At 37.3% G+C, this 26,106-nt stretch overlaps 1 protein-coding gene across 6 annotated transcripts in view; it reads right to left on the reverse strand.

The window, feature by feature from the left end:
- The window catches only part of PCLO (piccolo presynaptic cytomatrix protein), a 530,926-nt gene that overhangs the window by 187,806 nt on the left and 317,014 nt on the right, over positions 1 to 26,106 (reverse strand). For 5 of the 6 annotated variants that reach the window (XM_044245919.1, XM_044245917.1, XM_044245923.1 and 2 more), the window contains exons 4-6: positions 20,659 to 21,369; positions 5,252 to 10,358; positions 2,873 to 4,884 (exon numbers count right to left, since the gene is read on the reverse strand). In XM_044245919.1, coding sequence (XP_044101854.1) covers positions 2,873 to 4,884; positions 5,252 to 10,358; positions 20,659 to 21,369 — 7,830 coding nt within the window. The remainder of the gene's footprint in view (positions 1 to 2,872; positions 4,885 to 5,251; positions 10,359 to 20,658; positions 21,370 to 26,106) is intronic. The other variant, XM_044245920.1, reaches the window with a different exon arrangement.

Consider the following 26,106-nt stretch of genomic DNA (forward strand, 5'->3'; position numbering starts at 1 on the left):
AGAAACCTGTACATGAGAATGAGCCAGGCAAAGACTTGAGAAGAGAGAGAGAGAGATCCCAACACAGGGCTGGGATGGGGATGAGGTCGGCCCATCCAGCAAATGGCAAGGTCAGTGGTTGGAGCAGAGCGAGAGGAGGTGTTAAACATGGGGAGTGAACAGTGAAGTTATCAGGCAGGTAGAGAAGAGATCGCATGGGTCCCTGTTAAGAAATTTCTGAGATATTCCAAATTTGATGAGGACTGCTGGAGAGTTTAAGCTGTGGGGTGTGTGATATAATCTGGCATACATTTCAGAAAATCACCTTAGGTTTAGTTTAGAGAAATGACATTCAGAAAGCACGAGTTGGGGGAGTCCAGGGGCTAGCGAACAGCGTAAAGGAAAAAAAAAAAAAAAAGACGGTGCCTTTGATGGCCATGGGAAGGAAATCCAATGTAACTCAGCAAAGAGATGCCCTGTGACATGTTCTTAACTACTTATCCAGTTTCATTTATGGTAAACTTCTTCCTCCCCTTTGTTTTCCATCTGTTCGTTAGTCTGAACCTTTGTATATTGTGTTTCCTCTATTTAGGGGGACCTCCTTTTTTGTCTTCATGGTCCCACAGAGATGTCACCCTCCTGTTTCAGAACCTCCTCTTCAAAACACTTCCTGACACTTCCAAAAAAAGGAGATCTCACCACAGAATCCCATATAGGATAGAACTTCTCTTTTATGCTATTTTACAATATGCTAGTTTATGCTATGTTGTCTCAATGGCTACTAAATGGTGTGATTCTTTTTAACTGCAATAGTCTGAGAAAATTAACAGTATATAAACTACTGAGATAAACTTCTTAAACCCGTTTCAGTATGAATATCACTTAGAAGATTATTCTTTTCAATACAACTAGCCCATGCTTATAGTACAGACTCAAAGCATGTCTAGAAATGGGTAAAGGAACCAATTATAAAATTCATATATTAGAATCAAAGTATCTAAATTGCCAAAAACATTGCCTGTATACAAAAATGGTCTACTTTGTGCATGAAATAAAACAGTATCTTTGAGTTGGTATATAATTCTTCCATATTAAAGCACTGAGGTGGACCAATTTAAAAAAGGAGCTACTAAATTGTGCTTCAAGGCTCAATCCACCTAGGATTTTTCAGATGCAGAAATTATTTGGTAATTCTTCCCAACTTCTTTTGTGATTAGATGGTTAATCAGTATCATTACCTGTAATTGAACCCACATAAGTCATTGTATCTTTCATTTCACACTTCCAAATCTGAAGTGAATAGTGTGGAAAAAAATAGTGACAACTTCAACCTCTTCTTTAACCTAGTTCATATGGATTAAGGTCCATATATTAAGTAAATGATCAATACTTAATTGGATGATAATTGATAATACATCAATTGGAATCACCTATTCTTTCTAAGGACACAAACCATAAATATTACTTTAAAGTCCTATAAAAAAACACATTTTCCAAGTTTTCCAAGCAACTCTTCAGGTGAATTTATATGCCACTGCTATAAAAATAAATACCTATACATAGAGCTGAGTTGCTTCTCACAATAGATTTAATTCTAGAAACAAAGCCATAGAAAAAATAATGCTCTGTAAATTGAATGAAATATCAATGCACCAGTGGTTTCCTGACTTAACAGTTATGACCTCTGTCCACCACATGAAGACAATTTTACTTTTAGGACATGGTGTTTGAGAAAATATGTAATAACAAAATGTCATCATGAAACTAGAAAACAGACATGAATTTGTAATTTTTAAAATATGCCCATCAAGTTGTCTATATACCTATAAATAGGCCTGTAGTCATATTTAATGGCATACTTTTCAGCCCACAGCCAATGTTTAATACACACAGGACAGTGGAAATATAGCAAATATCTCAGAAAAACCTATTTAAAAGCTTCAGGGTTTGAAGACCTAGAATTCACAAACCAGTAAATTAAAGAGAACTTTTAATTTGAACATCTTATATTAAATTGAACCATCATATTTATCAACAGCCTACTGTTATATATTAGATTTTTAAAGTAGGATACATGTATTTTTATACCTGATTATTAACATTTCGGATTAGCTCAGCTAGAGAGATCTTCACAAATGCCGAAATATCTATATATGTTCTTTCTCCTTTTAAACATGCCTATGCATTTTTTAAATTAATCACTATTATTCAAAGAAACATAAGAACTCTTTTTTCTTTTGCAAGCGCTGACACTATGGCTTACCTGAGGTTAGATTAAGAAAGTTGGCAGAAACTAAAAATCCAGCTAGCATGGATGAACTATGCAATTAAATTACATTTTCATTTGCCAGCCCTAGAAATGCTCCCTTTTGAGAAATAAATGTTCTAAGCCCTTTTATGAAAATATTCTGGCCTGAGGAAGACGAAACTGCTTGGATGATCTCCAAGGAACCCCCCCACTAACAATTTCCAGTACCCATGGGTCTAAATTTAGGGCCATCCTTTGCCTTCTCTGTTTATGTTCAGTATTTCTTCCATCATACCTGAATATGAATATTAATTATACTTGCTGAAAGCACAGGTCTACAACTGACACTTGGGAGATTTCAAGATTAGAAGCAAACTTTCAATCTCATTAAATCATAAAGGAATACACTTCTTTCTCATTTTGCCTCACCTAAGATGTTGTTTGCTTGCTTGCTTTTTTCTTTCTTTTTTTGGTACTTCTAACTGGATGCATACGTTTTCCATTTGTTCCCACATTTCTAATGCAACAGAAGTTGTAGTACTAGGTTTCGGAGATACCGGGAGCCTCATTGCCTTCTCAAGTCTGCAAACACATGCTTAGCATCAACTCATCTATTGTCTTCTAACTGAAAAGAATCACTCTTACCGTGTAGCCCTCGGTATACTGAAAAGGAGCCCTGGAACTTTCATCTGCTGTTGGACTCAGAGGCTTGGGGTCAGACATGGACCGCTGCATCATCTTGGCTGTCTTAGGACTTGCGGGGGGCACTTTAGCCATATCTGGATGCAGTACTTTCTGTGGACTTATATCATCAGGGAGGGGTTTTTCATAAGGTACAAAGGCTGATTCTAAGGCTTTGCCTGGTGAAAGTGGTGAGATGGGTGAATAAAGGACTTTTGGAGATTTGGGTGGGGAAGGAGCCAGCTGTAATGTGGAATCTGCCCGAAGGTGAGATGAATAACCAATCTCTAAAGGTGTTGGGCGTTTCTTGTCTTTGGGTGGAGATGTGGCACTCAGATATGGAGGACTCTGTGTGTCTGATTCTGCTTCTGTTTGACATCCTAAACTGCCCCCTTTGTAAGTCTTTTCAGGTGCTGAAATGTGTTTAATTATTTCTACCTTGGCATCCACGCGCGCCCGTATGGACGGTGTTCTTATGGTTCCAACGGGTTCAGTCTGCACAGATATCTCTGCTACTGTCTGGACTGCTATACTGGAGACTTTGGAGACCAGGGGTTTGGTCTTGTCGGCCTCCGCGGTGCTGTCACCGTACTTGCCGGCGCGAGCTTTCCTCCTTGCTCTGGTAGGCACATCCCACTCATCCTGATCTTCATCGTCGGTCTGGACGCTCGTATCGACACTCTTCTTGGTTCTCCTCCTCCTACTCACGTAACTCCGATCCGCGGCGTCCTCGTCGTCGGTCTGCACGCCACTGTCCACGATCTTTTTAAAGCAGCGGGGATCATCAGAGTCCCCCACCTCGTCATACTGGCCACGGACTTTGGCTGCAGAGCTTCTCTTTTTGGGCGGTTTCTCATCTTTTACCACCACGTCCGTCAGAGGGATCTCTGAGACAGTACTCAGGATGCCAGGTGGGGCAATGTATTGAGTAACACCGTCAGACTGAACCGTGTACCACCCTTGGCTCTGCGGGATTTCAATGGCCATGACGGCGGACGCGGTGGTGGTTGCATCCTCAGTGGCCCAAAACGGACTGCCTTCTGGGGCGGCATACTGACCTTCCAAAACTGCCTGCTCCGTCGTGGTCTGTGGAGAAGCAGTTCCAGAAGGGTCGTAGTTATACTGGTAGATCTGGCGAATCTTCTGCTCTTCCAGCTGCTGGTGAAGCTGTTGCTGCAGCTGCTGGATCTGCTCCAACTGCAACTGCTGCTGAGCTAGCGTCTCCTGCCTCATCATGAACTGGGCTTGCCGCTCTTCTTCCTGCTGATAAAGAAGGTGCTGCTTCATAGACTGCAGCTCCTCCAGCTTTTTTTGAACCATGATCTTTTCTTGTTCCCGGAACCTCTGAATTTCCTGACGTTCCCACTCCAGTTCCTCAGCAAAACGCTGCTGCTTAATTTTCTCCAGTTCCAAGAGCTCACGCTCCAAGTCGAGCTGCTGCTGTTGTTTATCTTCTTCAGGGACGATTAAAATAGCGCTTTCATCTCCCACCACTTCAGAAAACACTTCCGAGGCTGTGGTTAAAGTGGGCACTGTGTCTATTGTCTCAGCAGCAAGCGTTTCCATTGTAAGAGTTTGCAAACTGGCATTGATATCAATACCGGTTGCCGCAATGTCTGTTTCAGATGCACCTGTTGTTAGGAAATATGATCTAGGCATTGGCTGGCTCTGGTGCAGGGCAGATAATGGCGTCACTGTGTCAGCTGTGTGCACACCAGACAAATCCCTCACCGTGGTGCTGAAAATGGAGCCAGGTTGCGTGGTGATAGCAAATGTGGAGGGAATTGGAGTGGCTACTGAAGAATAGACAACACCATTAGATGACCTCAAAACGCTCCCCACACCATACTGGGATCCTGGAGGTGGAGTCATTCTGGCTGTGGAATACTGTGGTGTACTAATCCCAACTTCTGAAATGACTTGCCGTGTTTCGGGATATGGACCTGTGGTCTTGCTTGAGTAATCCATTACCTCACCTGAAATACAGGGTAGAGTTATAGTCCAGTTCTCAGAATGAGTGATGCTTTTTGGGGTTGAAGGCCCTCTCAATCTTGACGAACATAATGAATGGGGCTGCATGCAAATCCACAGGTTAACCTAATTAGATGTGGAATCAAAGCGATGCTGAACATGCAGGCACATGCGGGTGACTTTGGGCAGAACAAATTTAAAAAAAAATGAAGGAACAAAAGCGCACGTGTACTCTGAAATGTGTTGCCAAAACATCCAAAGAAAGGGAAAAATAACAAAATCAGAAAAGGGACTGCATTTTTCATCCTGAAATGAGATGAGGGACACCATAATGACACTTCAAGGAAAGGTCTGCTGCCACATCATACTGACCTGTAGTAATTCTCCCTGAAGTTAGATCTACTGCTGCATCAGATCCTCCAGAATAATCAAAAGCATTTTTACTTTTATAGAAAAAATGTCCGGCTTCTGCTAAATTTGTGTCAGACATGGAAGGTTTCATTCCCCCAATCCCCCTATATCCATATGGCCCTGATCGATCGTATTGATAGTGGTCATCCCTATAACCAAAACGATCCTCAGGAAGAGTAGTTGGAGGCTGCTGCGCTGTGCAGCTCCTTCCAAAGGGTAACTTATAAACCATGTCGCAGCATACAGCTCTTCTCCCTGCAGTCAGGTCAACAGGCTTTTCGTCGTCTTCTATTATTTTGGTCACTGCACCGGAGGTAGATTCATCCATTGTTACAACAGTTCTGTGAGACTTTGTTGTACTGAGGTCTACTACTTCCCCGTCAGTGATCCCCTGGGATGTGATGCCATCAGTCCATCCATTTGTGACACCAACAGGAGGCACAGTCACAGGTTTTGTAATAGTTGATGTCACCGGGTGTGCTGAGGTACCCAAGGATAAATTTATGGGTGCGTCCTCCCTAACTGCAGGGAAAACCTGGCCACTTGGTATCCTGTAGGGGGGCTCAGCATGCTTTGATGTAGTAAGCTGGAGTGGTGCTGTTGTTGCATGTGCTGTGCCCATTGTGCTTTCTGCGCCAGTGGTGTAACTTGAACTAGCGGCACATGTGGCAATAGTCACTGTCTCAGTGACCACGGCCATTGGCCTTACTACTGATGGAGTAGCGCTGAGATTTATAATAGAGGGTTGGACAGCACTCATCTGTCTGCCATAAACGTCACTGGCAGTGATCTGCCTTTTCATATCCATAGTGGAAGCAGAAAGATCCATACACTTTTCAGTCGCTTTCACTTCCACTTTTGGTACCGTACGCAAATCAATGGCATCCCCAACAAGCTGCACCTTTCCATTTTCCTTATGCTGACGCTTCTCTAAATGTAGGTTATCTAGAGCAAGAGGCTCTGGAGGAACTGAGATAGTGACGCTGCTGAGACCAACACTAGGGACTGCACTTCTACCAACACTAGGGACTGCACTTCTGGCTGCTGAAACCTCAGCCTTAGAAACTTCAGTTGTGAAAAACTGTGTTCCTGAAGTTGGGGCTGCTTGAAATGAAGAGAGCGCTGTGACAGGGAGGGCAGAAAATGTCTCCAGAGTTCCAGAGAGGTATAAGCTCTGTTCTGAAGTACTTGGCATTCCTGCAGTTGTTAAAGGAGGAACTACAGAAAACACTGGTTCGATGGAAATCAGGTCTTTGGGGGGTGATCCCAGGGGCCAACTGGTAATCGCTTGACTAGCTGAAGAATCTGTTGGAGTCCCAGGTTCAGATGGCAATGTGATAACCACGTAGGTTTCCATGAGGGATTTGGAATATCTTGGGGAGGACTTGTTAGAGTGAGGAGAAAGTGGGGAAGTAGGGGAAGGTAATTTATAATCTGCTGAAGTCACTAAATTTAGTGTCATATTTGAAGTTAAAGATAGACCTGTCGGTTTGGGGTGTGTATCTGCTGATTTTTGTGTAGATACTGGAGGCTGAGGAACTGCTGGTTTTGGGGCAATTGGAGGTTTACTTGGCTCAGGTCTGTGTGTAAATACAAGTCCACATGGGATGGAAGATGGTTTAGGAGGAACAGGAGGAGGCGCAGTGGTACATATTTTTGTTACAGGTAAGCCACTACTTCTTGGAAGAGCTGTGGCCTCTACTGTAGTAACAGCATCAACTAGAGGTGTAGCTGTAGTAGTTAGAGTCACTGGAGCTGTAACTGTTAGCTTTTTTTTAGGATGAACAGGTGGTTTAGGTGAGGTTGGTGGAGGAAGAGGTGGAGGAGGAGGGGGAGGAGGAGGAGGTGGTGGAGGAGGGGGAGGGGGAGGTGGGGGAGGAGGTTGGGCTGATGCATCCAAAGAAGAACTTCTAAAGAATGGATGAGATTTCGTTGGAAGAGACGTAACAGAAGGACTGCCAGATGGTAATGGAGATGCAGGTTTTGCTTGATCAAAGACCTGTCCAGACAGAAAGCATGTTGCTAGAACCTGCTCCTCCATGGCACCAGCAGAAGAAGGAGGATGATCAAACACAGTTTCAGATAAGCCCATTTTTGTTAGTTCAACCTCAGACTTTTCCCTTTTATCTCTGTAAGCTTCTAAAACCTCGAGAATAATTCCATTCCCAGTGTCCCTCTTGTCTTTCTTCCCTGGGTCTTTTTCAGATGTAGATGAGTCAGTGGAAACAGTGTCAGCAATGAGCCCCTCAGGTACAGTTCCTACAGATTCTATGATAGGAGGTTCCATATCAGATAAGGAAATCACAACATGATCGGCACTAGTTCTTCCATCTGGTATGGCAGTCCGATCTAAAGATACACTTATTTCTTCTGGATAGTCTATGATGCTGCCTGGAAAATACGTTGATGAAGAAATCTCAGAATCTTCCAGTTTAGTTACTATGTCCACGGGCTCTGTATAAACTGTGGTTATGCTATCCAGTGTAGTAATGGGTGAGGAGCTATCTGTGGTACAAACTGAAGAAACAGATGACGTGAGAGAGGGTGTGTCAGAGGGTGGGACAGATGTAGCACTTTCTGAAGGCTCGGAGTAGGTCAAAATCAGTGATTCGTGGGCAATTATCTCTTGAATTTCCCTTGTATAATCAGTTACATATTCATCCTCAATTTCTTCTGTTGAGAAATGTTGGGTTATTTTGACATCTGGGATAGAAAGCGTTGCACTGCTGGTGGAATCTGTAAGAGATGCCCCCGAGAGAACACTTGATGTCAAAGATGCATCAGGCACCCTGTCAAAGTCCATGGTAGACTCAGTCATATCGTCCGTGATGGGGGGCTGGGTTGGACTGGATCCAGGTGTTAACTGCATCTGTTGCCTCTTCATGAGTTCTTCATAGGCAGCATCAGCATCTAGTAATTTTTTTTCTTCACTGGTAGAAGTTACCATACTACCCAGATCCACTATCTCATGGCTTTCTGGGATGATAAAAGAGCTTGAAACGATGTCTTCTTGAGGCACAACAGAATGTAAGCTTTCTAACTGATAAAACTCTTTCTGGAGGTCTGTTATTTTTTGCATAGGATCTTCATAAATCTGTTCTGGAATTCTTATTTTTTGATCTTTCCCTCTCTGCTGCATAAATCCATTTTCATCTTCTTGCCTTGTTAGCAGACTGCCATCTACTGAACCATTGTATGTGTCCTCTACTAGAGATTCATAAATATAATCCTCTATTAACATCCCACCATACAAAGGCTCTTTTTCAAATATTTCATCTCGTTCAGTTGCACCTGGAAAAGCTTTATATTTGTGGGTTTTATGCATCATTTCTTCATACATCTCCTCGGCACTTTTTAATGCCTTTTGGCCACCTTCTTTCTGCATAATAGATTGCTCATCTGTTGGAGAGAACAAAGACACAGCTGTGGGCAATTTATAAACTTTTTGCACTTCTATTATTTTTTCTGGGCTTATTTCAAAACCTTCCGGGTCTGACTCTATGCTAGGTGAGTATTCAGAACAAGAAGATCGATGGAGTTCCTCCATTTCTGCAGCCTGACGTAACTCCTCCGTTGGAGATGCATCTTCAATGGGAGAGAGATTACTGGGTGGTGTCTTTGGTCTTTCCCTCCTTCTCTGTGCTCGAAGTTCATCTTTATCTTTCTTTGATTTCTTACTAGAAGTCTTTCTTTGCTGCTGCTCCAATTCCCGCTGCTTTTCTTGCTCCTTTAATAATTCTTCTTCCTCTCTCAATTCTTCTTCCTCTGAAGAATCTTCAATAGTAGGTAAAAGAGGACCATGTGACCTGTGCCGAGCTTTACGTTGTTGTTTGCTCTCTCCCTTTTTGTGACTCGGGCTACTGTCACTGTCCTCATCCAGTGATGACACTGACGTAGGGGATGTGCCAGGGGTGAAGCTGGAAGCATGAAGACTAGAAGATCCTTCCCCCCTTGACCTATCTTCTGGAGAGTCCGTCAGGCTTTCCATTTCTAATTCTGGCTCCTCGTCAAAATACAAAATTGTTTTTTTCTGTGAGGACTCTGCAGAGTATTTATCTGCTATTGTGCTGTTAAGTTCAATTGTTTTGAATCGACGTAGCCCTCCTCCTCCAGCAATTACAAGCTCTTCACTCTCCTGACTTTTGGTCTCTCTGTACTTAAGCTCAGGACTTTCATCGAATGTCTCATCATCTTCATCATGCCATGAATGGCGTCTCCCTGCATCATCATCAAAGCCTGTACTGCTTTTCCGAGTTAGTCGCCTATGTTTCCCTGGTGTCACCTTTCCTTTCCCTTTTGTTTCTTCCTTCTTCTGGTTCTCAAGGCTGCTACTTATCTCTTTGAGTTGGCTCCTAATGAACTCATCATCTTCAGAACCTGAAGCATCTTCATCAGCACTCATTTCTATGATCTGCTTTCGAATAAAGTCCTCCTCTTCACCAGATCCTTGACTATCTTCCTGTTTATACTCATCACTGCTCGATGAACCAACACTAGTTCTCCGTTTTCTTTGTGGAAGAGGTGAGTTCTCACTTTCACTACTGTCTTCAACTGAATCATAAGACTGTCTTCTAGTAGCTGTGTCATCAACAAACTCGGACTTCTCTTCACGGTCCTTTCTGGAAGGACCATCTTGTTGGCTATCTTTTTTTAACATGTCTTTTTCTTCTTGACTCTTTGTGAGCTCCTCTTCTGCAACTGTGGTTTCTAGGGTTTCAGATAAACTCTGAGTTTTTGTTTGGTCCTTGGGCGGCTCACAAGTAACCTCAGGAGGTTGGGTTTTCTTTTCTGTTTTTTCTTCAACAAGTGTACTTGCCTGAGCTTCCAAAATGGATAGGACCGTACTTTCTAACTTAGCCAAATCTGAGGGGCTGGAAGGGCTGCTTTCTTGTGAAAAAGAGTCCTTTTTGAGTCCCTTGAGCAAATCTTTTTCATCACTTGGAATAAGACTTGGAATTTCACCAAGTGAACTTGATATCCCATCAGAAGAATATCCTGTGTCACTCAGACCTTGTGGGCTTTTTGGTTGCTGAGAACTTGAGGTGTCTGATTTGTCATCTTCCTTTTCCTAGCGGAGGAAAAGATATAGGAAAACTTAACATGATTAAACTGGTAACATGGCCTCTCTATTACTCCCAAATAACTACTATGAACTGAGGAATAATTATAAGATTTTTTAAAACTATATGCCAGTAATTTTTTTTTTAATCTTTGGATACAAGAAAGTGAAAGGAGTTGATACATATTGACTATGATTAGTTTTCATTTAACCTAAGTTTAATTAAATGTCAATTCAATGACATCTTATTTTTTCCATTAATACTCTCTATGTTTTTACATTTCAATTCCATTTTCTTTCAAACATATCATTATCTTTCTCAGTACATTTACTTTGGGAAAAAGGTACAAAGTGTCAAATAAAAAGATTAATCTTTTCATTAATATAATCAATACTTTTGAATCATGAAGACAAGAAAAGAAAGGAAAAAAATTAGAGGATGGGCTTTGTACCTCGCTACAAGTTGTAAGAGATGTTGGAAAATTTACTTAACAAAAACATGCAGGTAATATGACCATAATGATATCTGTCTGAGTAACATAAGAGATATTTTTTTTAGAGAGAGATTCAAATAAGACACTACTAAGTGTCTTTTAAGACACTTTAAAAGACATTAAGACACTACATTTCCTTGGAATTGTTGTTAATATTATTATTCTATATCCTTTGAAGTGAAGGTTTAGAGACTTTGAAAAAGTTTACAATAATTATTATTAGTAATTATCACTAATATTTAACAACAATGAAATACTGAAATACTGAAAAAGTTATGCAGTAATTAGTCTGACTCATGGCTTTTGCTAAAGAGAAATATCTATTATTTTTGTAGCGGTGTTAATCTTATTTATCTTCAGCATCATACCTCAAAGATAGTTAATAAATGTCATTTATAAATGTCTTCTGATTTTGAAAATACTTGGACTTTTACCTTTACACTATGTCAAAATCAGTTCCTTTTAACTAGTACAATAACAAACTTTTGTAAATAGGACCATGGGCTTTCCAGGGAGCTGAGACACTAAGTAGACAAATCACAGCCTTAATCTGCTGCATTCCTTTGGCTGTGATGAGGCCATGTCAGCAATTTGGTTCAAGAATCAGAGAAGCCTTAAATGAAAATGATAAACATAGAGACTTTTTGCATAAGTCCAAATTAAAAATATCTATGAGCAAAATGAAATCAACTAATCCAGTTGGTTTCCATGATTAAAGTAGAGTGTTAAAATAACCCCACAGCCCTGTGGAATGAAGAGATCAGAAAACGAGCCCCAGGAGGACATGTTCTGTCTGACCCTGGACTAAGAGGCTACCTCAATTCCACTTAGTCTTTATACTGAACTAACCATCTCAATATTTTCAGTGGGTTTGAATGCATGGGCTCCTCCAACCCATCTGTAGCCCAAATGATCAGATAGAGATCAGGTTGAACAACAAAAAAACAAACATGCCAAAACCTTCCTTCCTTCTTTCCTCTTTTCTCTCCTTCTCCTCCTCCTTTTCCTTTCCCTTCTTTTAGCTATAGAGTTCTCAAATACAGACACTGTCAGTTTGACATTCATTTTACATTCATGTTCTTCTCACTACCTGTTGTTACTAGGTATGGTTAGAGATGTATCTTGAATGCATTATATGGTAAAATGTTTTGGCCAAATTTACAACATGACACAACTCAAATTTTTAAAAAGTGGTGATATATTATTCATGACTTTATGCAAAAAAATAAAAACCCATATGTACTCTTTGGTTTATCATGAATTAACTTCCCTGGGTCATTTCAGATGTCTCCCCAGGAAAAACTTACTTTTCAGCAGTGGTAAGCCTTTAGTAGTAGGGCCGATGAGCACCTGACTAATTTTGGTTCCTTTGTCTTAAGAGCTGCACATTAAAAAGGTAAGCACAGAAGAAGCACATTTCTAACAAAATCTTTCTAGGTGGTCCAAGTGGACGGATGTTCCTCTCTCCTCACATCCCACACAATGATGAGCACAATTATTTTGAGTTCAATATGCTTTCTATGTCTTTCCTTATCTTCCTTCCCAACCTTCACTAAATCACAGTAAATACTATAACCAGAGTGATGGGGCACCTGAGCTCCTTGGGAGGAAAAAAAATAAAATAAAAAGAAATCATATTTGTGAAGGTGTCATTTATATTCTTTATTTTGTGTCTGCATAAATTATAAAACAGAACAAGGTAATAAATTATCCAAATATATGGAGGAAATATAACCATTGTTATATATAACAATTGAGTATAATAACAAAAGAAAAGTTATAGTTTCATACAATGAATTCTACAAGGTCTACATTTTACAAAAATAAGAATAGGACCAGACATGCAATGTAAAAAGGAAATTAAGATACATTAGATAGAAGACTAACACACATAAATATCAAAATACCTACAATCCCCTTCTGTGGTCTTTCTCCATAGGATCATGTTTTCTTTCCTTCCTTAGTACCATGTTCTACCCACTTCCCCCTCCTGCCCCTCTCCTGGTCTCTTTCCTCCACATTCCACAGAGGATTCAATCATTATTTATGCATGATGATGCTGTGATGATTTTTCCTTCTAAATGACTCTTCCTTTCCATATTATGAAGTGGCTAACGGCTGCAAACATTTTCTCTACAAGCTTATGGGTCTAAGAGAAAATGTTTGGGGTGGTTAATAAGAAAATCAAGGTAGGTGACCAAAGGGCATTTGTCTGAACTATTTAGAAGAAACAGTTGGTCATGGATTTATTGTGCCACAGTAAATTGAAAAAAAGAAAATTCATAATGTCAACTCTTCTCACACTAACTAGCACAGGAGTAAAGTCTCCTGAGAGAGGAGAGTGACCTTCTGCTTTTTCATTACACTGTTAGCTATTAACTACCAGATCATATGCTGACCAAGCTCTTTGCCTCTTTAAGGCTCCTACATGTTCATTTCTTTACTCTCTGCTGCTAAAAAAAAAAAAAGAAAAAAAAAAAAAAAACAGTTGCTCTCCATATGCAGAGATAGATATACTGAGACACTCGTCTGTCCAAGTATTTATCCCCAGACAAGTTAACTGGGCTATATAGATTTAACACTGCAAACTCGTGATTCATGGATATATGTAGATATATAGATATATATTAACAAGGGAATAATTTGATCAAAGTAGATGGAACTGAGAAGATCATAAAACACAGTATGTAAGTTGGATTTGGTTTTCTTTAATTATTTAAACTTCCAATGGCTGTCTGGAATACTGTAACTCTAGAGGAATATGAACAAAGGATTTATAAGAGAGAGGTGTAATTTGACTTATTTTCTTCTAAATTTCTAAGTCCCTAGGACTAAAAGATTGAGAGTTTTCTCCTAGTTGCTCCAAAAAAAAATATGGTTATAAAAAAAAAAAAAAGTATGGTTGTATACTTATTTTTGAGAAGAATGTTAAACTATTTATGATAATATATTAAGATTTACTGAAATGAACAGATTCAAATAGTTCTTTATAAATTACATATATATTATATATAACACATATATGTATATGTATAAATATCACTGAATTTTCTTATGTATGCATTATTTTCTTCATTTGAATGGGTAACCAGAAAATGAAATTATCTATTTCATTTTTTACATGTAATACCATCTAGAATGACCTCTGAAATGATTATTTAAGAGGAAAATTCCATGCATCTACTTTTTACACAAGAATTTTTGTTTGTCACTTGGAGGCAGTGAGTGGGAACAAACATAATTTAAGCATACCTGCATACCTTTTTATTTTTTTAATAGCAATGTCATTTTTCAATTCCTCTGAGGAACACATTTTCGGTGCATTTTTCTGAGTACATTTAGCATTAGAGCCTACTGCACTTACTTTTACTGTTACTGTTATTGCACTTTTCCCATGTATAGAATTACAGTACTTGAGCCTTTCTAGCTGTGTATGTGAAACAATTATGCAAAATTTCCAGAGGCTAAGATTCAAATATATTTATATATATATATTTTTTTTACTTACTAACTAAAAGTAGAGAGTGGAGAATTCCTTTTCCTTCTAATATTCCCCTGCCATTTACTGACCTGGAGACCAGTCAGAGAGAGGCAGTGATGAACTTGACCCATTTAAAACTCTTCGATGGTGGCATGTCTTGAAGCCTTCTTTAGTGATGTAGAAAGTGCTAAGACACACCTGTACTGGCAAACTCAGTTCAGCCCCTTTCATAAATGCAGAGATGTTTAGCTTTTCATACGGAAGGCAAATGGAAGTTTACTGAATATTGCCATGTTGTTGGTAAATTTAATACTTACAAAGAAAGGATGCAATATAGCTTAATTTTCCCAAGCCATTTATTTCAATGGGCCAAAGTAAAACAACAAATGAATGATCTTTAATCATTTATACAATGGAAGGGTCAAAATGGATTACTAGCCCGATTGTTCTAAACACTCTAAAGATTAAGTCCATAATGTTCAGTGGGACTGGAGAGAAAAACTGAAAATTCTCACCTACATGGGAATCTTTTTCACAACAGAAAAACTCATTATTTTTCATCCTGATTATGCTGTCATTATATACAACGACTTCTACGTAACTTGATTATTAACCTCTTGGTCATTTTAGGCAGAAATAAAAGTTTATGCTAACGGATGTTCAAATTTTGGTGTTTATCAGGAGAGCTACAGTGTTTCAATGTAATACATCAAATGCAGAAAAGCAGTATTCTGTTTAAGTATAGAGATAACAAGAGAATTCTGTAGCAACATGAAATTTTAAAATAGTAAACAAAAAAGTAAAGAAGACTATCTTTCAAATTACTTATTATATTTGAGGATGCATTTTAATTCCATTTGACAAACACATTTTGGCTGAGAAGAATAAATGGACAGACAAAAAGATATGGTGACAAAGAAATGTAAACATTATACTATGAAAATACGAAGGACACAAATGACATGGGATTATAGCAGTAGTTGCTAAGAGAGAAGAATAGTTATCATAATGTATTGGCAGTATGGTACAAGTGTTATAAGACTGATGTGTAGTGTTGAAAAGACACTCTTTTATGATCAGAACTGGACTATAATCTTGTCTTTGCCGAATTCTTAGCCATATGATCCTGGGTACAAAAATTCAGTTTTCTTCAATTTAAAGAAGATACAATATTTACCTCATCCACTGTTGTGCGGATGAAATGATTGAGAAAATACTTAACATAGTGCCGAGAATATTCTAAGAGATAAATTAAGAATATTATCTTGATTTCAAACAAAAAACAAACGTAACACCAGTCAACACAGGGAGTTTAACAGCAGAAGTGACAGCCACCGAGGAGAAAAATGGTCACTTCAGGCTGACGGAAGTGAGCAGCAACAATGTACAGGGACCTGAGTGCAAGTTATACTGGAGCCATATTCCCCAGGGCTGAGAAAGCCAAACTAAGTTATCTGGACAGGAGTCTTTGCCATGGGATGCAAAAGCCTAGGTGAGTTTGGAAAATGATCTAATGGACTAGAAGAGGTAGACGTAAAGATTTTTACTGTATTTTTAATTCAAAATTACATGCTTCTAATATTTAATAAATGGACTGACACTAATATTCCTTTACTTCTTATATGAGTTGGTTCCTGTTCTATAAGGAATCCTGAGGAAAAACTGGGAGTTACACTCTAAGGAGAAGTTATAGTGAGGTAGTCACTTTATTCATCCATCTTTATACTGAAAGTTTCCTATTCAGTTGGGCAGCTCTCTGGCTTTTATTACTTATCAGTTGGCAGCTCTCTGGCTTTTATTAGTTATTACTTATTACACCGGCTTTCCTGTTACAGGTAAGTGGTAGACAAAAGATTCTTGCAAAACAAAAATCACGTCATAAAGATAATAACATAAGAAATACACAAACACACGACAAACACATTACTAAAGAAGCTGACACTCCTCATATCATTACAAGCTTTTCATCAGCCACATTGCAACATAAAGGCAATGATGACCAAGTTAAACCAGATCTGACAGTTTGCTGCCAAAACACCTGCCATTATCAGGAAACCTATTGGACATCTGTATTGATGTCCATTATTGCCAATAGCAAACCTTGCCTAAACACAACATGCTTTAGCACCATAGCAAGGGATATGACACCATCACAAACTTCTAAAATTTTCTTCAAATTCCAGAACTTCCCCAACTTTCAATAAAATGAAAAATAAGCACTTATAATCTTCTTTTGATTTTTCTTATTTGATAATAAAAGACAAAAAAAAGTCACACGTCATCTGGAGAAACTTGATATATCCAGCATGGAAAAATGGATGAAGTAGTATGTACGAAATGATATGGTGACAAATCAAACTGTATTTCTTTGTCAGCAAATATTGCTGGAAAGAATAAATAAATAACTAGGAGGTTTGGGAGAAATTATAACAAAGTGAGTAGCAAAAGTTTTGATAATAACAGAATCAAAGTGTAGATATTTTTAGTATTTTCAGTTTAAATACTATTTCTGCTTGAGTAATACTTAAAGTGCTACTCTAAGCCACCAAGTATATTACCTACTGAAGAGTTGGCTTTTTTTGACTGAATTATTATTTTAAAAAGGGTAAGATTACAGAGATAGCAGTATCTGTGAAGTTCATTTACTATATCTGGTGACAAGTAGGTCAGAATAGGAAAGAATGACTCAGGATTTTGTGGATGTGGTGTATGTTGTATAGAGATGAACCTTTATATCTTGAAGACTATAATGACAGGGATAGTGGGGGGTGGGGAAAAAGGTAGATGGGAGAAAATAAACCCTAGTTATTGGCAATATGCTACTTAGTAAGTATTTAGTAAAAAATAAACATACAAATATAGAAATAAAAAAACTCAAACATAAAAATAAAAGAAAAATAAATTCTCTTTAAGAGAATTATCATGTGAAAACAGCCCTCTGAAACGGAAATTTGGAAATATGTGATTATGCTATATAAAATGGCATATGTCATTTTTAAAAACTGTCATATCTGCTCCCTTAACAAATTTTAAAAAGAGTATTTTAATCTGCTTCTAAGCCTTGCAGATGCGGAACTCCAGCGGGCTTTAAAGGATTATACACACATACACACACACACACACATATCTATGTAAATATGTATATATTAAATTCCTCATTTTCTGACAGATAGTAAGAACAAATTATTGGTATCAAAGAAGATTAACATTTGTTTGTGGACTTTTCATAATTAAAAAAATTATTTTCAGGGGCACCTGGGTGGCTCAGTGGGTTAAAGCCTCTGCCTTCAGCTCAGATCATGATTCCAGGGTTCTGGGATCGAGTCCTGCATCGGGCTCTCTGCTCAGCAGGGAGCCTGCTTCCTTCTCTCTCTGCCTGCCTCTCTGCCTACTTCTGATCTCTGTCTGTCAAATAAATAAATAAAATCTTTAAAAAAATTTATTTTCAGTTTCAAACTAGGAGAACATGTAGTAAGATTTGGCAAGTACAAACTCTGATCCAGTCCTTCTAATTCTGATATATCCTTGTGGGTTATCATTCTTGTTATGGATGGTCATTAAAACTAAACATCAAAATACCAAAATTAGCTTAACTTAAAAGATGAAATTCAAATAACTCTATCATAAAACTTTAGACCAAGATTTTTAAAAATGTTAAAGTATAATCAATGCTCTCTCTAAAATACTATTATTAATCATATTTTAATGTGATTAAGGTGATCAAGTGTATCTATATTAAATAAGCTAACAATAATTTTAGCTTATTTCACTGATTTATATTATGTTTTTGTGAATGTTTTCTACTGTTAATAATATATTAGTAAATCAGTGTATACATTTGATTCAGAAATAAGTACACACATACCAAGGTAGTAAAATAAAAGAAAAAGTAGTAATTAAAGGATGTGATAAAAAGATAGTGATGAAGGTGTGATGAATTTTAATTTTTAAAATTAAAAGTACATTAACAAAAAATTTGGCTATTTCTTATTTAGATTCTTTAACAAGCAAGGGGAAATCATTAGCAATATCTGAGTGACAGAGTTAAATTATGTGAAACTTGGAAAATAATTCTCTTAACTCTAGAAGACAAACTGAGGGTCATTGGAGGGTAAGTGGGTAGGGGATGGGGTAACTGGGTGATGAATATTAAGGAGGGCATGTGATGGGAGGAGCACTGGGTGCTATGCAAAACTAATGAATTATTGAACACTACATCTGAAACTAATGATGTACTGTATGTTGACTAATTGAACTTAAATAAATGAATAAATAATAAATATTTATAAATATTCTTTTGTAATAAAAATGTTATTTTTATTAAAAATGAAAAAGTAAAATGAACATTTGTCATCTTCTGTTGAGGTCACTGTAACAAAATAAAACTGCCACACATAAGTAAACAAAAAAAAATGATCTGACAACCATATATATGGAAGTAGGGAGGAAGAGCAGGGAGCAGGCACGGTGACATAATTAGATTCCTCGAATCATTAGTGACAGGGCATGAAGGCCATCATTAGGAGCATCTTCAGGAATAGGCATCAATAGACAGGAATGTGGTAAATTGGATGCAGAGAGCAAAGAGTGAGCAGGTAAGAAGAAATCTGAGAGTACTCAAAAGGATAGTGACTGGGAGATTAGAGACGAATGAATGATATTGTCATTACCAGAAACAGAAAGTCAGAAGAAATTGCTTCTATAGAGAGTGGATGAGATTCGAACAAATGAGTTCCGGTTTACAGTAAGGCTTTGAAGCAGAACTCATGCTGGGTATTTGAAAACACAAATCTGATACTCAAAAGAGGGCCAGGAGGGTTGCAGGTAGACTTAAGAATTGCTCATGTGGCTGCCCTAAGAACAAAGAAGACAAAACTCAAACCAAAGCAAAACACAAAGAAAACCTAATCACGTAGAGATCAGGAAAGAAAGCGATACACAAAGTCAAAGTACAACTCATAAAGCATGAGCAGAAAGACAAAAAGAGAACAAAAAGGGAAGGGTCACAAAAGCCAGGGGCACTTCACAAACAGAGAAACAGCCAAAGGCACCAGGTTTTGCCAAGTGGTTAGCTAGAAGAAGCAATGGGTGGTGGTCATGTTACTAGATCCAGCCATTAGAATAAAGAATATACAGGCACCAGCTCTGACTCCGATACACTCATTCATGTAATGAAGGTAGACCAGGATTTACTTAATGAGTGATACAACATGTATCAAAGATGGGTTAGTAACCATGTGTGAAAACTGAAAACACCAAAAAAATGTACTATAGATTCTTATTAAAGTTCTAATATTAATTTTTAATATTGAAAAGTCATTTTTTTCCCTTCGAGTCACTGCTGTTATTTATGAGGTAAAATCATTCAACCAGATATGATGTAAGATCTCATGTAGTTCTAAAACAGAGTTCTTCTAAAAATGACATTATTGCTTATACAGATAGAGGTTAAAATGGATACTCTTAAAAGCTGCCACTAAAGAAAGAGAACATATATTATTTCAGATGATGCCTGGATTATAAATAATCCTTCAATAATAAACACATTAAACAAACTCCAAATAGAGCGTGTTATATTAAAATCATGTTAAATACTAAAATTTACTTTTGTCCTGAATTTTAGCCACACTTTTTTTTTTTTTTTTTTGGGCAATTGCAGTTTAATCATTTTATGGCTGGTGGCTCCTCAAAAGGCTTTCAAGCAAAAAGAAACATGTTGACTTGCTTAATGCAGTGACTAAGTGAATAGAAACTTATATAAAGATACATATTTTCTTTATAGAATTTTTTTTTAAGATTTTTAATTTATTTATTTGACAGAGAGAGATCACAAGTAATCAGAGAGGCAGGCAGAGAGGGAGGGGGAAGCAGGCTCCCTGCTGAGCAGAGAGCCCTGATGCAGGGCTTGATCTCAGAACCCTGGAATCATGATCTGAGCTAAAAGCAAGGCAGATGCTTAACCCACTGAGCCACACAGGTGCCCCAAGACACATATTATTTTATATTAAAGATGGATACTGATTTTATGTTCATAGAGGAGAGGAAAAGAAGAAACTTATTTAAGAAACTCTTATCACTCTCCAGAATTCTAGTAAATTATCAGATATACATAAAAGCAAGGAAAATAAATTTGATACCTATGCTTTATTTAAGTTAGATCAAGCTGTCAGAAAGCCCAAGTTGTTCATTTCAGCAACTGTTACACATTTCCAAAAGTGCCTTCAATCCGAGGCTTGCACTTACATGATTACCATTAAGCACGCTCTGTACTTAGGTAAAAATTCACAAATTTCATATATGTAAGACGGTGCAAAGATAGGAAAATGTAACTTACTGTTTTTTCTTTCCCAGGTTCCACCTGATCAGGCTTTGCTGTGCCTGCTGCCTGTGGTTGTTCTTTCATTGTTTGAGTTGCCTCATCGTCTTCCTTGGGCAAACTTGGAGGCGGGCCACAGGGTTTATCTTCCATTTTGGTCTGTGGTGGCGTCTCCTGTACTACCTGTGGAGTCACTATGTCTTCTGGCTTTTCTTCAGTGGTTGGTATTTGAGTTTTAAATAAGTCTTGTTTCTGTTCCTCCTCTAGAGCTGATGGTTTTGTTACTGGAGGTAACTTTTTGTCTTCAGGTGCTGGCTTTTTTTCTTCAGAGGTTGGTTTCTTTTCTTCAGGAGGTGGCTTTTTTTCTTCTGGGAGTGACTTTTTGTCCTCAGAGGGTGGCTTTTCTTCTTGAGGGGCTGAAGTTTTATCTTTCTCTAGTTGACTCTCTTGTTTGTGATCTGTGGTCACCTTTGGGAGAATCTTTTCAACTGATGGTATTTCTTTCACTTTTTCTGGAAGTATTTGCTCAGCTTCTGTTTTTACTTCTTGTTCCTTCTTTTTCATTTTTGCTTGGGGAGGCATTGCTGTTTTCTGAGATGGTTGTTCTGGAGGGACAGGCATAGGAGAGGCTTTTGGTCCTGAAGGTGTAGGTGGCATTTTGCCCATATCTCCGAGCTGTCCTGATATTGCTCTCTGGGTTTGGCAATTTAAACAAAGCCATTCTTGAATCTGCAAAGAAAACAGCAATGAACAGATTAACTATATTATAATGGATCTGTTTTGATGCCTATATTAAGTTAACAGCTGGTGATTTCTAGTTGCTCTTTTGTATAGGGAGAAGGTAGTTCCTTTTTTTCCAAATCAATGAAATAGTGACTTCTAAGGAAGACTGCAAAAAGACTATTTATAATCTAAAAATATGAGGAATCCCTAGAGATTGGCAATTCACTCTCCTCACCATAAGGAAGAAAAAAATATATATATAGCATTAAAGGTGGAGCTGGGGTTGGGGGGAGGGTATGTGGAGTCAGGGGAATATTCACTTTTTTTGGTGAAGAATCTGCATTTGTTCCAAACAGAATATTTTGGAACGTGGGGGCGTCAAAATTGGTATTTCATATATTTACACAAAAGTATTAAATTTTGTGGTCATTTTCTAGTAACTACAATTAAGCAAAAGTTCTTTTAGGATTTAGCGTATAATCTCCTACCTCTTGATGTGGGTCAAATGTAGTTCGATCTACCAGAGTAGAACTTCACAAAGTACATGAAAAGTTTTTAAGAATAATTCGTGCATAATTCTCTATCTGCTTTAGGGCTAAAAAATAATTTCATTCTTAATAATGTTCACATTTCTCATGCAACTGAGCAAGACACAATCATTGGCTCAAATTGTTTGGTATCTTTCCCCCAGAGTTTTTTGAATCTCTGACTAAAATAGTTCCTTGCATTTCTGCTACTCAGTATAATCTGTAGGCCATTTGCACCAACAGCCTGGGGTGGTCATAAGACATGCAAATTCCCGGGAACTCCTAAAACTGGTTTTAGCAGGTTCTCGGGGGTTGGAGAAGGAGTAAATAAACTGGTTAATTCTTGGTTGATTCTTTTGTAAGTTAAATTCTGAACACAAATCTCTCATAACACATACAAATGATGGCATGGGAGACTGATTATGTTAGACTAATAATATTGCAGAATTCTTCCCTTACTGATGTATGCTATGTTTTTCCTACCTTATAAATACTATAATATAAGAGCTAAAGGCTATACATGTAGCTTCTAATTGTTACATTTAACAAATACCTATTCTGTAAAGTCCAAGGTTGGAAGGGCATAGAAATAGTATTATATTCATATGTTGCACTGTTTTCTGAGTTCAGTTTCAAGCTCCTTTCCATACTGGATCACTCTTTCTAGTTACAGGACTTAAAACCATTCATTGTTCTAGATTATTATTAGGGATCTAAGTTTTATTTCTTATTTCAGCTTCTAATTTCATTAGAGATATTTTTAAAATGTTGCTTAATAAGAATGACTTAGGAGCACCTGGGTGGCTCACTCAATTAAGTATCTGCCTTTGGCTCAGGTCATGATCCCAGGGTCCTGGGATGAGCAGGGAGTCTGCTCATTGCTATCCATCTGCATCTTCCCCCCAACCTCCACTCGTGTTCTTTCTCTCTCTCTCACTCAAATAAATATTATCTTTAAAAAAATAATAATGATGACTGTTTTATAACCTGTAAGCCATTACAATTCTTATTTACTTATCTAAAAAGTTAGTACAGAAGTCCATTATTTAATTTTTGTAAAATGTGGTCTATAGAAGTATGCGTTACAGGTTCATTTGCTCTTTTCTGTGTACAATCATCCAATATCAATTCTCTTTGTAATTTCAGGTCTCAGCAACTCTCAAGTGAATGGTGGCTTCTTTCTATCAGAACTTTATAGAAAAGTCTTAGGAAAGAAACTGGTTTGATTCCTTGTGTCAAATAGGAAAAAGTTCTCTCCAGCTCTTCTGCCCAACAGTCCCTGGAGGGGGCACTTGCAGAGTCCTACAGAAAATCAACATTTACCTGTGTTGTGGTTTTAAAAACCATGACTCAGTTGAGCCACATCGGAGGATATTTTCATCCAGAACCTGCCATCTTTTAAAAACAAAAGCAGACGCAGAAGCAGCATCATTGCTGTTTTGTCACACGAATTCTAAAAACCAAAAGCAGGTGTGTGTTAAGCATTCCTGGCAAGCCAGGTCCTAAAGTAAAGAAGTTAGGGAGTGTTTTATATACCAGGAACACTGTATCATTACACTGCAAATTTTTATCAAAATAATAGTGTGATTATTTTATCTGAGTCTTCGGAACAAAGTTATCATCTCATCATCTTACAAGTAATAGCATATGATACCACAGTGGTACACAGCTCTTGTTAAAATGAAAGCGTGTTGAGGAAATAAACAAAGTGACTATTTCAAAGTAATATACTCATTATTTTCACATATTTAAAACTTAGGTAAGAGGATACAAGGTATCCTCTATGTAACCTACAGTGTCAAAAAATACTTCATTTTTCCCAATTTAAAGTAATGTTTGATAAAACTACAAGCAGTGATAACCACACTAGTATGGTCTGCAAGGCAAAAGGAAGACAATGTCAATCTAGAAGAAAAAGGATCTTATCCTGACAGCATCACTGGCTAGATCAAACTTGTGTTTTCCTTAAATTTCCATCCTTATACAGTTAAACCTGATATTTTTATACTTGGTCTCTCAGTTGCATGACTGATTTGCATTTGAAATAAGATTATTAAGACAAGTCTAATTCTTTTGACTTTACACTTTGATTAACTGTCACCAAAATTCATTTGGGGGCACCTGGGTGGCTCAGTGGGTTAAGCCTCTGCTTTCAACTCAGGTCATAATAAGTCTTTTAAAAAAATAAATTAAAATAAAAAAATAAATTAAAATTTAAAATAATTTAAAATTTTAATTTAAATAATTAAAAAAATGAAATAAAATTTAAAAAATAAAATAAAAGTTTAAAAAATTCATTTGGAAACAGAATTTGCTAAATTTACATGTCAAATAATAACAACATAATTCACTTATGTATCTACTCTGTATAAATTTATTTTAGTTATATCTATGGAGTACATATACCATTGAGCAAGGATATGTGTAAGGTTTATTTCATCATGGAACTTGCATTAAAGTAGGAGGACTAAGATACAGGTTAAAATAAATATATAGTAAAAATATATTTACATATAAGGGAAATGGAAAGGATATAATAGTTTCAATGGGCTTGTCTGATGAATTTGTTTAGAACATATGGAATTTGATAATTCATGAATCCCAAAGGAGAATTTTTTCAGCAGACAATTAGAAATGCTGAATTGGAAGACTCATATGTGTGTCTCTTCTTTCTCCAGCTCTAGAACCAAAATTAGAATGCCAACAAATTCAGCAAGCAGAGGAAGTTATAATATCAATAAGGAGGAAGTACAGTAATACCAAAATTTGCACATTTCCTTAAATATGCAAAATTAAGTTTTATTCAGAAAGGGCATATGAAATGGCAGAGGCTAAGGTAAAATCAAAAGTAGAAATGAGAAAGGCCAAAGTGATCAAATTTTAATAATGAGTAAAGTGGGTGAAAATTAATTTTCAAGAAAGTTCATTTTGGGCATATGGGTTATCGCCATTGTCATATTACCATTAAATAGAGACACAATTAGTAGAAAAGTTGGCTTCACAAGTGACAATTTAGGAAATACTCTACAACCACATAAGATGTAAATATCTGTAGTTCACAATTTTTTTTGCGTTCTTTACCAAAAGTAATCCCAAAGATTTTTGTATCCCTGTATTCAGGGATTTAATTAAGAAGTATTACATTTCTAGGTCCAAAAAAAACATTATCTGCCCTCTTAGTTTATCAACAGCCACACTACTAAACACGCATCATGTTTCTAGACCAGTAACAATCTGAGGATAAAATAAGCAAGATGCCTAAATTATACAGAAATTCAATGTGTAAATGACCACTGTCTATATCCGGTTTTTAACACCTGAAAGGATTTACCACACGTGGCATTAACTCTTTCTGCAAATTGCAAAACACTTGACTATTCATAGTTTGCCGTAAGACTAAACATCAACAGAGTTATAGCGTTATCTTTGAAAATAAAGACAGTAAGACAGGGGTGCCTGGGTGGCTCAATCGGTTGAGTGTCTGACTCCCTTTCAGCTCAGGTCATGATGTCATAGTTTGTGAGATGGAGCCCATCAGCCCTGCTCTACACCCAGCAGGGAGTCTGCTTAAAGATTATCTCCCTCTGTTCCTCCCCCTACTTGTTCTCTATTTCTCTCCCTGTAAATAAACAAATAAATCTAAAAAAAAAACCAAAAACCAGCAAGACAATCAGAAAATATATATCATGTAATATATATTTATATAAATAAGCCACTGCTGTTATATTATTGGGTTTACTACATAGAAAATACAAGAAAATACATAGGAAAATACAGTGCTTATGAAGGCTTTTTTTTTTTTTTTTTTTTTTTTACTTACAAGTCATCGTTATGGATGGTTCCAGACTATTTCCATTTCATAGGTTTCACTAGGTTCTTAAATTATGTTTTATTTTCAGTATCCTATAAATATCTCCTAATAGTATAAAACATAAAAGATTTTATCTATATTATTATTAAATGTATCAAATACATTCAGAAGACTCTGTGAGACCAATCACCTTTTAATCTAGGGCTTCAACATTAATAACCTGGACACCAAATTCATTTCCAAGTAGGGGAAATTCTGATAAACAAATAGTGTATAAAAAATAACTCCATGTTGATCACAACACACTAAAATGTATCCAATTGTCAGCTGGTGCATGTTAATAGAATGCATTTATCTTAACATCCAATCATTAGGGCTTGTTCAAAGCAATGCTCCACAAATCCA

This window comes from Neovison vison, chromosome 4 (assembly GCF_020171115.1).
Source record: "Neovison vison isolate M4711 chromosome 4, ASM_NN_V1, whole genome shotgun sequence".
Taxonomy (NCBI): Eukaryota; Metazoa; Chordata; class Mammalia; order Carnivora; family Mustelidae; genus Neogale; species Neogale vison.